Below are 11548 nucleotides of genomic sequence, written 5' to 3' on the forward strand. Positions count from 1 at the left end.
GGAAAGAAGGATCTCTGTCACTTTATTAAAGTTTTTGATTTCTGGTGGTGTCCTTGCTAGCTGAGGGTGGAGAGGTGTGTGATGGTTCCAGAACCCTTTGGAGGCTTCAGGGGTGATGTTGCTCATGACCAGGAATCGCCCCAAAACCAAACTGTTGAATGAGTTGTGAAAGAGGAGCTTTGGTGCATGTTCTAGAGGAACAGAGTGGGGAGAGGGCACGAGAGGCCAAGAGCAGCACCAGAGTTGGGATCATCCTCCAGATGTCAAGTTGCTAGGCAGAGCTCCCTAGAAAAGAATAAGAGTCTTTTGACTTTAGATTCAAGGTTCATGTCTTTTTATCTTTCCATCCTTCACCTATCCATCCAACCCATATCCCCCATCCATCTATTTATCCATCCACCATTCCCCACCTATCCATCTATCCATCCACCCACCGTTCTCTTTCCATCCATCCACAAATCTACCCATCATTCCCTATTCATAACAGACACTCAATAAACATTTGCTGAGACTTCCCTGGTGGTGCACTGGTTGAGAAACCGCCTACCAATGCAGGGGACACGGGTTAGATGCCTGGTCCGGGAAGATCCCACATGCCGCGGAGCAACTAAGCCTGCGCTCTAGAGCCTGCGAGCCGCAACTACTGAGTCCGTGTGCCACAACGACTGAAGCCCGCGCGCCTAGAGCCCGTGCCCCGCAACAAGAGAAGCCACTGAAATGAGAAGTCCGCACACCACAACGAAGAGTAGCCCCCGCTCGCCGCAACTAGAGAAAGCCCGTGTGCAGCAACGAAGACCCAACACAGCCAAAAATAAATAAATAAAATTTAAAAAGTCATTAAAAAAATAAAATAAACATTGCTGTCAGTTCCTTCTCTACCATCTTCATGAACCCCTCTCTCCTCCTCTGCCAACCCCTTACTTGGAGAGGTTCTCCAAGGCTCCATCCTCAGCGCCCCTCGCCTTTCTCACTCTGCACAACCCTCCATCCCTCCACCCCACCCCCCACCAGGGCAACTGCACACCCTTCAACTGCCAACTTCCTCCTAGATCAGATCTCTATCACCAGCCCAGACCTTGCCACTGAGTTCTGAAGCCATATTCCCAACTGTCTACAGAGCATTTCCACCTGGAGTTCCCAGGGGCCCCTCACACATAATCTGTCCAAAGGCGGGAGCGTGCCTGCCACGCCCCAGGAAGAATGAGGAGGCTGGCATAACTGGAAGCAGGGACTGGAACTAGTGGTATCGGAGGGTCTCCGGACAGAAGGGTCCTGGCGTGGGGTTCACCGTGTTTGGATATCTGAGTCCCTTGGTCTTGTGTCTGTTTTTCTTTGATGGGCACAGGATTCATGTGGTAGGCAGCGACAAACAAGGCCTCGTCAGTGAGTTCTGTGTTGATCTGTGTCAGGAATTCCTCAGAATGGGAAACCTTCTGGAAAAGGGAAAGTCAGAGGGGCTCAGCCTGGGAGTTCCTACATGGGAGTCCTGGGTCTGGAGGCTCCCCGGCTGGGGGCTCTGGGTCTAAGGAGTCTGGTATTGGACGGCTGGGTCTTGCAATTTGGCCTGGAAGGTCCTGGAAGTGGAGGGCAGCCTTTGGGGACCTCAGGGGCGTAGTGCTGGGGGCTCTGGGCTCAGGGTTGAGGCTAGAGTTTCCAGGCTGGCGGTCTCAGTGCCCTAAGCCTAGGAGCTCTCCACTTCACTTCACCCCCACCCCAAGAACTCCTCTCCAATGCTCACCGGACCTCCACCCAAGCAGGCTGCAGAGTCTGTGGCTTGGGATTGCCCGCTGCCCATTTTCTCCACATTCCTGGTAGCAGTGGATGCCATCCCCCTGGGGACAGCGGAAGCTCAGGTTAGGCTGAGAAACCAGCCCACTTCTCCCAAACCCAACACACCACCATTCTCCGCGGCCTTGAAGAACTGTGTCAGTTCTCTCTCTGAAAAAAAGAAAAAAGAAAAGAAAAGAAATCGTTGCCTTAAGTCTTCCTGGGGGAGGGAGGAGGTGGGACTCCCACAACACCCGCCTCCCGCCGCCCTCACTTCGCCCAGCAGGGGCCTCTCTTCCCTTCTTCCCACCCAAGACCTTTCCCAAGACAAGGCAGACCACTTGCCGCCCCCGACCTGGCAGATGGGTCGAAATCTTGGGCTACTCGGCAGGAGGGGAGACGGGGAGGTCTATAAGGAGCCCTTTTATGGGCCGGGGGACAGGGGACTTGGGAGCTGGGGAGGAAGGTTGGAAAGAGGGGAACCGGGAGCGGCGCCGCTACCCGTTGCTATAAAAACCTTGGCTTCTGCGGAGGTTCAGCAGCACCTTAGGGAGAATAGGGATTCTAGAACCAAAGCTGGGAGGGCATTTTCCCAGCTTGTCGCATTCGCTCCTCCGGCCTCTCCTCCACCCCCTTTAGGTCCCTCCTTGGGGGCAGTGACCCCCGCGCCAGTGGCCTTGAGAAACTTGGGAAGATCAAGGTGGAGCCTGGCACCTAACCCTCCCACCACTAGGGGCACGCGAGAAGCAACCCCACCCGAGGCCGCCCTCCAACCTCTCTGGCTGTCATCTTTTTGCCTGGAGCCTGTGAGAGCAAATGGGGGCAGAGAGAGGGGGCGGGGAAGAAAAAGTGTGGGCTGTGCCAAATAACCTGGCCTCTCGGGGGTGCAAAGAATCGGGAGGGCGGGATCTTTTCTCCTTATCTTTGTCTTCAGGAGTCATATCCTCCGCAGAAAGGAAAGTAGAGACATTTACCTAGGCCTCCTTCTCTTTTGACCTCTCCTTTTAAGTTCCTTCCTTTGCTCAGCGTTGATGGTTCTTTGCCCCCCTCTCCTCCCTCTGTACTTTGGTACGAACTGATGGAAAGGGGAGGAGGGAAGAAAAGGAAAAGGAAGCGGGCAGGTCTTAAAGGGGACGCAGCCATTTCTTAAGCCTCTTCTTCCTTTCTCCAATTTTGCAAGGACGAACCCTGAAGAGTAGGTTCCGGAAGCTAAGCACAGCTGGAGGAGCAGGGGCCGCAGCTGGAGGCAGGAGAGCCGGCGGGGCAGGCGGAGGCCAGCGTCTGCTCAGGGGAAGGGCTGGGTGTGCGCGTCCTCTGTGCCCCACGCACAGCTGTGTCGGCCCATGCTACGGCAGGCAAAGAGCTTTAACATCTGGGACCTGGCAGGGGCAGCGGGGACCTGCGCGCAGTGGGCGCGGCCGATGAGCCGGGCTGGAGGGTGAGCCTTCCGCCGGAGCTGGGAGAGAGCTGGCACCTCCAGATAAGGCCCAGGGCGGCCAGGGGACCTGCGCGATGCCAGGCGAAAATATCTTCCTGTTTGTGCCTAACCTCATCGGTGAGTGCTACCCGCGGCTCCGGGCCGAACGGGAGGGCTAGAGACCTTGGGCAGGCTCCCTGATCCTGCCCTGTCTCCCCCTGCCGTCTCAATCCCAAGGTTATGCCCGGATTGTCTTCGCCATCATTTCTTTCTACTTCATGCCCTGCTGCCCTCTCACGGCCTCCTCCTTCTACCTGCTCAGCGGACTTCTGGACGCTTTCGATGGACACGCCGCTCGAGCCCTTAATCAAGGTGACAGACACCTTTTCTCAGCCAGCCTTGAGACCCAACAACCCTCTGCCCCCTTTTCCTGCTTCCTTAGGACCTCGGGGTAGGCGGGTACTCGGGAATCAGAGGGCTCTGTCATTCCCATCTCTGTAGAAAGCAGAACAGAATGGCCTGATTTTGTAGCAGAAGAGATTTAAGCTCGCTGTGGAGAAGAACTCATTGATAGCGAGGGGTGTGGGATACCAAGACCCAGCATGGCAGTGCAAGTGCTGGAGGCCTCTCTGAATAAAAATCCATTCAACAGGTGTTTTGGGGGCATCTGCTGTATGCCGGGCACAAGCCATAAGGATTCCAGAAAGCATGTTTAGAGGGAGGATGGAGAGGGAAGGGAGATGGTTTCTGGAGAGATGATTACTTTTTTTAATCTGTTCTTCAGACCCACCTCTAAGACTTCCCATGCTAGCTTTCTCACTCCCTTCTACACTGTTTTCTCTACACTGCCATGCTTCCTTGTTTTATGATACGGTGACCCTTGCCTTTTGACCTTCATACTCCAGCGATAGCAGTCTGCTTTCCTCCCCAGGCAGTGGATTGTGGGCCTTTTCTCTCTTAGGCTCTGCATTGGAGTGATACACTAAATATGGCCTCTGTCACAGATGCATTGCCCCCTTACAGCCCCCATCCACCTAATAGTTGCCATTTTTCAGGAACCCGATTTGGGGCCATGCTGGACATGCTGACAGACCGGTGCTCCACAATGTGTCTGCTGGTCAACCTGGCCCTGCTGTACCCTCGCGCCACCCTTCTTTTCCAGCTCAGCATGAGCTTGGACGTTGCCAGCCACTGGCTGCACCTCCACAGGTCAGTGACTCTGGGGGTGTCGACCGGTTGAAGAAGACACTACAGTGGGGAGGGGTGAGACCATATGGGAGGTGTCTTCAGGCTTCTTGGGAGGTCTCCTTTTTAGCTCTGCTTTGTTGAAGGACCCTGGGCAAATCTTCTCTGAATTAGCGTCAGTCCTGTTTTACGGTTGGATTAAGTAATCCCTAAAACCCTTCTGAGGATTCCAAAGAGTTAACATCCCTGGGGAAGGGGCATGAGGCTTTTGAATCCTGATTCTTCCCCCAGCTACGCAGCTAGGTAGTGTGACTTCGGGCAAGACAGTGGTCCTCAGCTGTGCCCCAGTCCCTCCTCTGTTCAACAGAGGCAACCCCAGTACCTACTTTGTGTGGGTTGAAATGTGGATTAGGTGGGCATTCATAGTAATGAAAGCTCATGGATTCTGCCTACTTTCTCCCCAAGTTCTGTGGCCCGAGGCAGTGAAAGTCACAAGGTGATTGACCTGTCTGGAAATCCAGTGCTTCGCATCTACTACACCTCCAGAGTGAGCATTTGCTGCCCCTCCCTATTCACTTAGCTTACGGGCAAGTCCTGGGCTGAGCCCTGGGCCCCGGGTGGGATTGGTGGGAAGGGCTCCTGGGCTGAGCCCTGTGAATTGCTGGAGAAAGCAAGTGGGCCTGAGGCCCAGGTGCGCCCAGGGAGAAGGAACGGAGTGGCTTGAGGGGAGAGGGAGGGAGGAAGAAGCCAGAGAGGTGTGCAGAGCCAGCTCTCAAAAGGCCTTAGGCTGTGAGAAGGAGTGTAGTCTTTACACTCGAGGCTCGAGGGTGTAACACCTCCAGGTAAGGCCCAGGGCTTCAAGGGGGCAGCCCGATAAAAATATCTTCCTGTTGGTTCGTAACCTTGTGGTGAGTGCTGCCCACAGCTCCATGTGGAAGGGGAGGGTGAAGGGCCTTGGGCAGGTTCCCTGATCTGCCCTGTTCCCCCTATGCCCACCCACATCCTACCTGTACCGCCCTGCACCCCTCTTTCTCCAGTACAGTTCCTGGCCCCCCGACCCTTAGTTGGGGGATCGGGGGCACTACCCTACCCTCTTGCTTAAGCAGCCTTTTTGCTGTCTGTGCAGCCCGCTCTGTTTACCCTGTGTGCTGGAAATGAGCTCTTCTACTGCCTCCTCTACCTGTTCAATTTCTCCGAGGGACCTTTAGGTAGGAGATGAGGGGCTGGGCAGGAGGGTGGGAGGGGGTCGGGCCTGCCCGGGGAGTCAAAGGCCCCTCCCTCACCCGCATCCTGTTTTCTCTGTATCGCCCATGCTCCCTTCCCACAGTTGGCTCTGTAGGTCTTTTCCGAATGGGCCTCTGGATCACAGCCCCTATTGCCTTGCTCAAGTCCCTCATCAGTGTCATCCACCTGATCACAGCCGCCCGCAACATGGCTGCCCTGGACGCAGCAGATCGTGCCAAGAAGAAGTGATCCTGGAACCTCCAGCCCCTGGCTACCCACCTGCCCTGGGAGTCTCACTGTGCCACGCGGCACCCCTGTCCCTCCTAGGAGGTCCCAGGCACATGTCTTCCCAATGTGTTGTCCAGCCTGCTGGGGAGGGGGACCAGCCTCTTTGGTGATGTCATGTTCTCTGTAATCCTGGGGACCAGTCCCACCCCTGTGATCTCCAGGGACCTGGACTTCAAATCAGGAAGGATGCTCAGGAGGCCCCACCCACACGGGCCGTGCTCCCGGGGCCGAAGAGAGCTGTCTGAGGATCGGGCATAGTCACACCTGCTGGCTCAGCCCTGGGACCTGGCTTGGCTGAGACCTTAGGGACACTTGAGTAAGGGAGGTGGGGCAGGGGCCAGGTTTCCCAAAAGGCAGGGGTTCAGACCTCTACCCCTGGCTAGACAGAGGAAGCCTGTGGGTTCCATGGCCCAGAGAGAAGGTGCTGTCGAGATCCCCATTGCAATCTCTGTCCTGGCTCCGAAAGCCTTGATTATAAAGGCGGGAGCATCACTGTTCTGGACTTGGTTTCCTTTGAGATAGTCTTGGACCAGGGCCTGGGTCGAGGGGAGCTTGGGGGAAAATGAGGATCCATCTGGATACTTTGGCCGCAGTAGTTTACTGGCTGGCTCCTTCCTGTCATTCCTCAGTGACCTCAGAGAGATCCCCTCCCTGCCACCCAAGCGCATTCCATGTCCTCCGCCCACCTGCTTTATTTTCTTTCCGACACCGTCACTGGCTGTCTACCTTTACTTGTGTACCTGATATTTTCTACCCTCACTAAAATGTAAACTCCACGAGGGCACAGACTCTTCTTGTTCTTTCTCTATCCCTACAAAGAAGATTAACCTTGACCTGACATATTGTAGCGGCTTAAATACTCACAAATAGATCGGTTGGTTTCTCAGAATGTGGTCCTTAGACCACCTGTGGGATATTTCTTGAAAATTCAGCTTCTTGGACCCTGTGCCAGACTTTCAGAGTTGGAAATTCTAGGGATGGCCCCAGGAGTCTGAAGTTTTAATAAACTCCAGCTGATTGATTCTTCTTCCCAGTTACACTGAGAATCACTGTTCCCTCTTAAACATTTTTTGGGGTACTTATCATAGGAGACATTGTTCCAGGCATCTGTCCCTGACAGCTATCCCTGCTATCTGAGCAGAAAGCTGTCTGGCACCAGCTTTCTTTTTAAGACTGCATTGAGCCTACCATATGCCAGACCCTGTGCTGGGGCTTCTTTGCAGATGTTACTTATTTTATCCTTGGAATAGTTTAGCCGAGAGGGCCTCATGTCTGAGAGGGCTGAAATTTATCCGATGTGTATTGAGGGACTTCCCTGGCTGTCCATTGGTTAGGGCTCCACGCTTGCGCTGCAGGGGGCACAGATTGGATCCCTGGTCAGGGAACTAAAATCCCACAAGCCGTGTGCCACTGCCAAAGGAAAAAAAATAGATGTGTTTTGAGCCTCCACTGCTCTAGGCCCAGGGGATTCAGTGGAAAGGAGGCCGCAGGATAGCCAGGAAGGAGATGATGCAGTTAGGGAGGTGCTTGTTGGGGGATAGGGTTAGAATGTGCTGTAGTGCTTTGGGTGTCTTAAGTAGAAAACTGGTAATAGTAATTGGGGCGGGAAGGGTTAGTGCAGAGGAGAGGATTGGTTCTCAGCTGAGGGAGCTGGGAGGCCAGAGAGCGCCCTGAGCAGGTGCCAAAAGGAAGCGGATTGATTTGCCGGAACGCGGAGCACTGGGGGTTGGTGGCTGGAGAGCTGAAGAGAGGTGGGGTGGAAGCCTGCGGCAGTCTGAGGAACCCAGGAGGGCTTTTGGACTTCACCCTGAGGGCCACATGGAGGCGCTGAAGGAATCTTTCAAAATAATAGGTAAGTTATTCACACGTAAAAATAGTAAATTGCAGGCATTACAAAAGGACAAGTCTGCCACTTCAAGCTCCCAGTTCTCCCCAGAGGCAACCACTGCTACTCACTGATTCTGTGTCTAAATAAATTCTTCACGTCTACACGTATTCTGTATTTTAAAATTCATTTTTTATATTTGCTGGTCCGCTAATGAAACCCAGCAGGACCCTGTGGGGCTCCCAGGTACAAATCCTTTCCGTGTCTCCTGTTTCTTGTTTGTAGGAAATAGGCTTCATTCAGCCTCCGTGACCTTCCCTGAGTTCCAAAGGGCAGGTTCAAACAGTTGCTAATCAGAGAAGGGGAAACAAGGGAGGAGATGTCAAGAGACAATAGTGCAGCCTTGGCGTAACAATATCTTTTTTTAAAAAATTTATTTATTTTACTGCACGTGGGCTTTTTCTCTAGTTGCAGTTTCTCATTGCAGTGGCTTCTCTTGTTGCAGAGCCCAGGCTCTAGGTGCGCGGGCTCAGTAGTTGTGACACGCGGGCTCAGTAGTTGTGGCTTGTGGGCTGTAGAGCGCAAACTCAGTAGTTTTGGCACACGGGCTTGGTTGCTCCACGGCATGTGGGATCTTCCGGGACCAGGGCTCAAACGCGTGTCCCCTGCATTGCCAGGCAGATTCTTAACCACTGCGCCTCCAGGGAAGTCCCAAGATAGATTATTTTTAACTCATGTTAAGGCCTAATCAGGAGCTCCTGACTGGGAGCTCCTGAAGCAGAGATTCAGGGACTCAGGCTCCTCCCGACTTACGGTTCTGTGATTTTCAACACACAGAGCACTCTGCTTGCCTTCATCTCGTGCAGGCAGAGGTGCACCTGGAGGACTGCACGAGGCTGGTTTATGGGAAGGCAGGGAATTGGCACGTGCTACTGCCACTCCCGCTGCATTGGCTGCAACTCAAGCCACGTGGCCACATCTACATGCAGGGGAGGTTGGGAAAGAGATTAGTTGTGGGACTAGGAGGAAGAGCAGATAGATTTGGTAGGCAGTGTCTTACCATATAGAGTGTGGTTTTGCTGTTTAAAGACAAACTTTTCTTGTACAAGGCGTACTTCAACAAATCAATTTATTTGGTATTCAACCAAAGAAAAGCCATTTGCTCCAGTGCTGGAGGAAAACAGTCTGTGTTCATCTTCAGCACACGTCACACCATTCTGTATTTAATGGGCAATTTAAGGGAACCTCAAGGATAAATTTGGTACCAAGGGACTGACTGAGAATTGGGCTCTGGTGTGAGCTGGAACTCCACTATATTTCCAGCAAGGCCCGTTTTCCAACCACAGAGGTATGTCTTGTCTCCCCCACTATACAATAAGTGCTGGGGAGACAGTGAAAACCTGTCTTCATGCAAAAAGCTTCTATTATCTTATTGGATTTCACAACTTTATGAGGTACATGTAGTCAGGATAGGCTAGGTTATGCTGTGGTAACACTCCCCCTCTGCTCCCCCGCCAAATCTCAGTTACTTAATACAGCAAACATTTCTCCCTCCTGCTGCATGTCTATTGCATGTCTATTGTGGCTCTGCTTGGACATTTTTCTGTGGGACCCAGGCCAATATTTGAATATTGCTGGTTGACATGGACAAGGAAGAAGGATGGTGATGTCACTCCCTCTTAGATTTCATTGGCCTGAATAGGTCATATATGTGGCCAAGCCCAATGGCCATTGGAGATCTATGTGGAGACGTCAAGTCATCAATTGGAAATGAGCTTAGAGCTCAGGGGTGAGATCAGGGATGGAGAAATGGATTTTTGAATATAAAGCCATGAGACTGGCCAAGAATGTAGCTGAGTAAGAGAACAAGGCTCTGGGAATTCCCCGGCAGTCCAGTGGTCAGGACTCCGCGCTCTCACTGCTGAGGGCCTGAGTTCAATCCTTGGTGAAGGAACAAAGATCTCACAAGCCGCCCGGCATGGCCGAAAAAAAACAAGGCTCAGAGTGATTCATATTTAGCGGCTGAGCAGAGAAAGTAGAGCTGGCCAAGGAGACTGAGACACAGCCAGGGAGGTGGATAGAAAAGTGCAGCAGGCTAGGTCATGGGAGCCTGGGGTGGAAGAGGGGTGGCCAACTGTGCTGGATGATGGGAGAGGCTGAACGAGAGGACCTAACTGCTGGGTTTAGCAACAAGGACATCGCTGGTGATGCCGAACAGAGCCATTTCCACGAAGCAAGGGGTGGAGACAAGCTAATTGGAGTGGTTCGAGGAGATAATGAGAGGTGAGGCAGGGAAACTGAGGACTTTGGCCGTGAGGGAGGACATGTGGCAGCTGGAGGGAATGTAGGGCTGAGAGCGGTGGTTCTCCATGGGAGGGAGCAGAGCATGTTTATATACTGGCGACACCGATCCAGGAGACAGGGAGAAGCAGACGGTGCAGGAGAGAAAGGAGGTGGGGACGGAGGAGTGGACCCTGAGGACCTGAGGAAAAGGGGGCGAGCTGGGGTCAGCGGGACACGTCCTCAGTGGGAAGAGGAGGGACGACAGAGTCCAGATGGGGTCGTTTGTTACATGTGATGCTGGAAAGGGCCTTCCTGCCCCATGTGCTTCTATTTTCTCAAAGAGGTGAGAGAAAGTGGGCAGGGGTGTGGGAGGTGGAGAGGAGAGGGGGTGTGAACAGCTGTTCTGAAGGGGATCTCACGCAAGCTAGACAAGCAGAGTCAGAAGCCGTTAGGTCTCTCGAGATTCGTTGCCGTGAGTTTCAAATGAGATCAGTCAGTAGGTGGGGTGTTCTTCCTCCAGGAACACGCAGCTGGTCAGGGAGGGTGGAGGGGGCAGTAGCTGGTTCAAGTCGGGATGGGGCTTTTTCCACTGAGCATCGTGGGGTGGGGAAGAGGCGAGGAGTGAGGGAGGTTTTTTTTTTAATTGAAGTATAGTTGATTCATTTTTATTTTTCTAGCTCTCATTACTTATGATCACTCATACATAATCTTAGGCAATCAGTCATGGAATATAATTTTTTAAACCTTTACCCTGTTGCCCCCCTACATCTAATCCAGCTTCCCCTCTGGCCACCCCAGGGTGAGAGAAAGGAGATTGCCATCCAAAGACACCTGGTTTGGAATACAGGGGGACAATCAAACATCCTCAGTGGGATGTCAGCGGGGATCTGCCAGCACTCAAAACTCAGCCCTTATGTGGTCTTGAAATTATTCCTGGCTGCTCCGTGTAGGGGCAGATCTAGGCAAAACTGTGTAGTCCGTGAAGCCTGGTTTCTGTACTTCTTCCGTGGCCCCCAGAGCTGCGCTGCTGTTCCCTGCAGCTGAGTCCTCCCCTGTGGCTTGTGCTTCACAGGCAGCTCTGAATCAATATGATGTTAATTTCTGCTGTACAGCAAAGCGATTCAGTTATACATATAGATGCATTCTCTTAAAATTCTTCTCCATTATGGTTTATCATAGGATATTGAATACAGTTCTCTGTGCTATACAGCAAGACCTTGTTTATACATCCTGTATATAAAAGCTTACATCTGCTACCCCCAACCTCACACACCATCCCTCCCCAACCCCCTCCCCCTTGGCAACCACAAGTCTGTTCTGTGTCCATGAGTCTGTTTCTGTTTCATAGGTTCGTTTGTGTCCTATTTTAGATTCCACATATAAGTGATATCATATGGTATTTGTCTTTCTCTTACTGACTTCACTTATGATAATCTCTAGTTGCATCCATGTTGCTGCAAATGGCATTTCACTCTTTTTTATGGCTGAGTAGTATTCCATTGTATATATGGACCACACCTTTTTATCCAATCACCTGTCGATGGACATTCAGGTTGCTT

General features: G+C 52.6%; 2 protein-coding genes across 9 annotated transcripts; one reads left to right on the forward strand and one right to left on the reverse strand.

The window, feature by feature from the left end:
• On the reverse strand, positions 1-2764 carry LOC116740550 (putative protein T-ENOL). Of its 8 annotated transcripts, none has more exons than XR_004345903.1 (4): positions 2542-2600; positions 1739-1938; positions 1289-1433; positions 1-285 (listed from the first exon to the last, which is right to left on the reverse strand). XR_004345903.1 is itself a non-coding variant. In XM_032606207.1 (3 exons), the coding sequence occupies exons 1-3, from the start codon at positions 1826-1828 to the stop codon at positions 264-266; spliced, it is 393 nt and encodes a 130-aa protein (XP_032462098.1). In that variant the 5' UTR covers positions 1829-2515; the 3' UTR covers positions 1-263. The 8 variants fall into 8 exon arrangements, 1 of the variants encoding a protein (XP_032462098.1); XR_004345902.1 differs by having other exon boundaries at positions 1220-1433; XR_004345901.1 differs by lacking the exons at positions 1289-1433; positions 2542-2600 and adding an exon at positions 2742-2764.
• Positions 2765-2770: 6 nt separating this feature from the next.
• Positions 2771-6665, forward strand: CDIPT (CDP-diacylglycerol--inositol 3-phosphatidyltransferase). Its single transcript, XM_032606206.1, has 6 exons — positions 2771-3322; positions 3422-3556; positions 4240-4393; positions 4835-4916; positions 5496-5577; positions 5697-6665. The coding sequence occupies exons 1-6, from the start codon at positions 3280-3282 to the stop codon at positions 5840-5842; spliced, it is 642 nt and encodes a 213-aa protein (XP_032462097.1). The 5' UTR covers positions 2771-3279; the 3' UTR covers positions 5843-6665.
• The last annotated feature ends 4883 nt before the right edge of the window (positions 6666-11548 follow it).

The sequence above is a fragment of the Phocoena sinus genome, chromosome 15 (genome assembly GCF_008692025.1).
Source record: "Phocoena sinus isolate mPhoSin1 chromosome 15, mPhoSin1.pri, whole genome shotgun sequence".
Lineage (NCBI taxonomy): Eukaryota > Metazoa > Chordata > Mammalia > Artiodactyla > Phocoenidae > Phocoena > Phocoena sinus.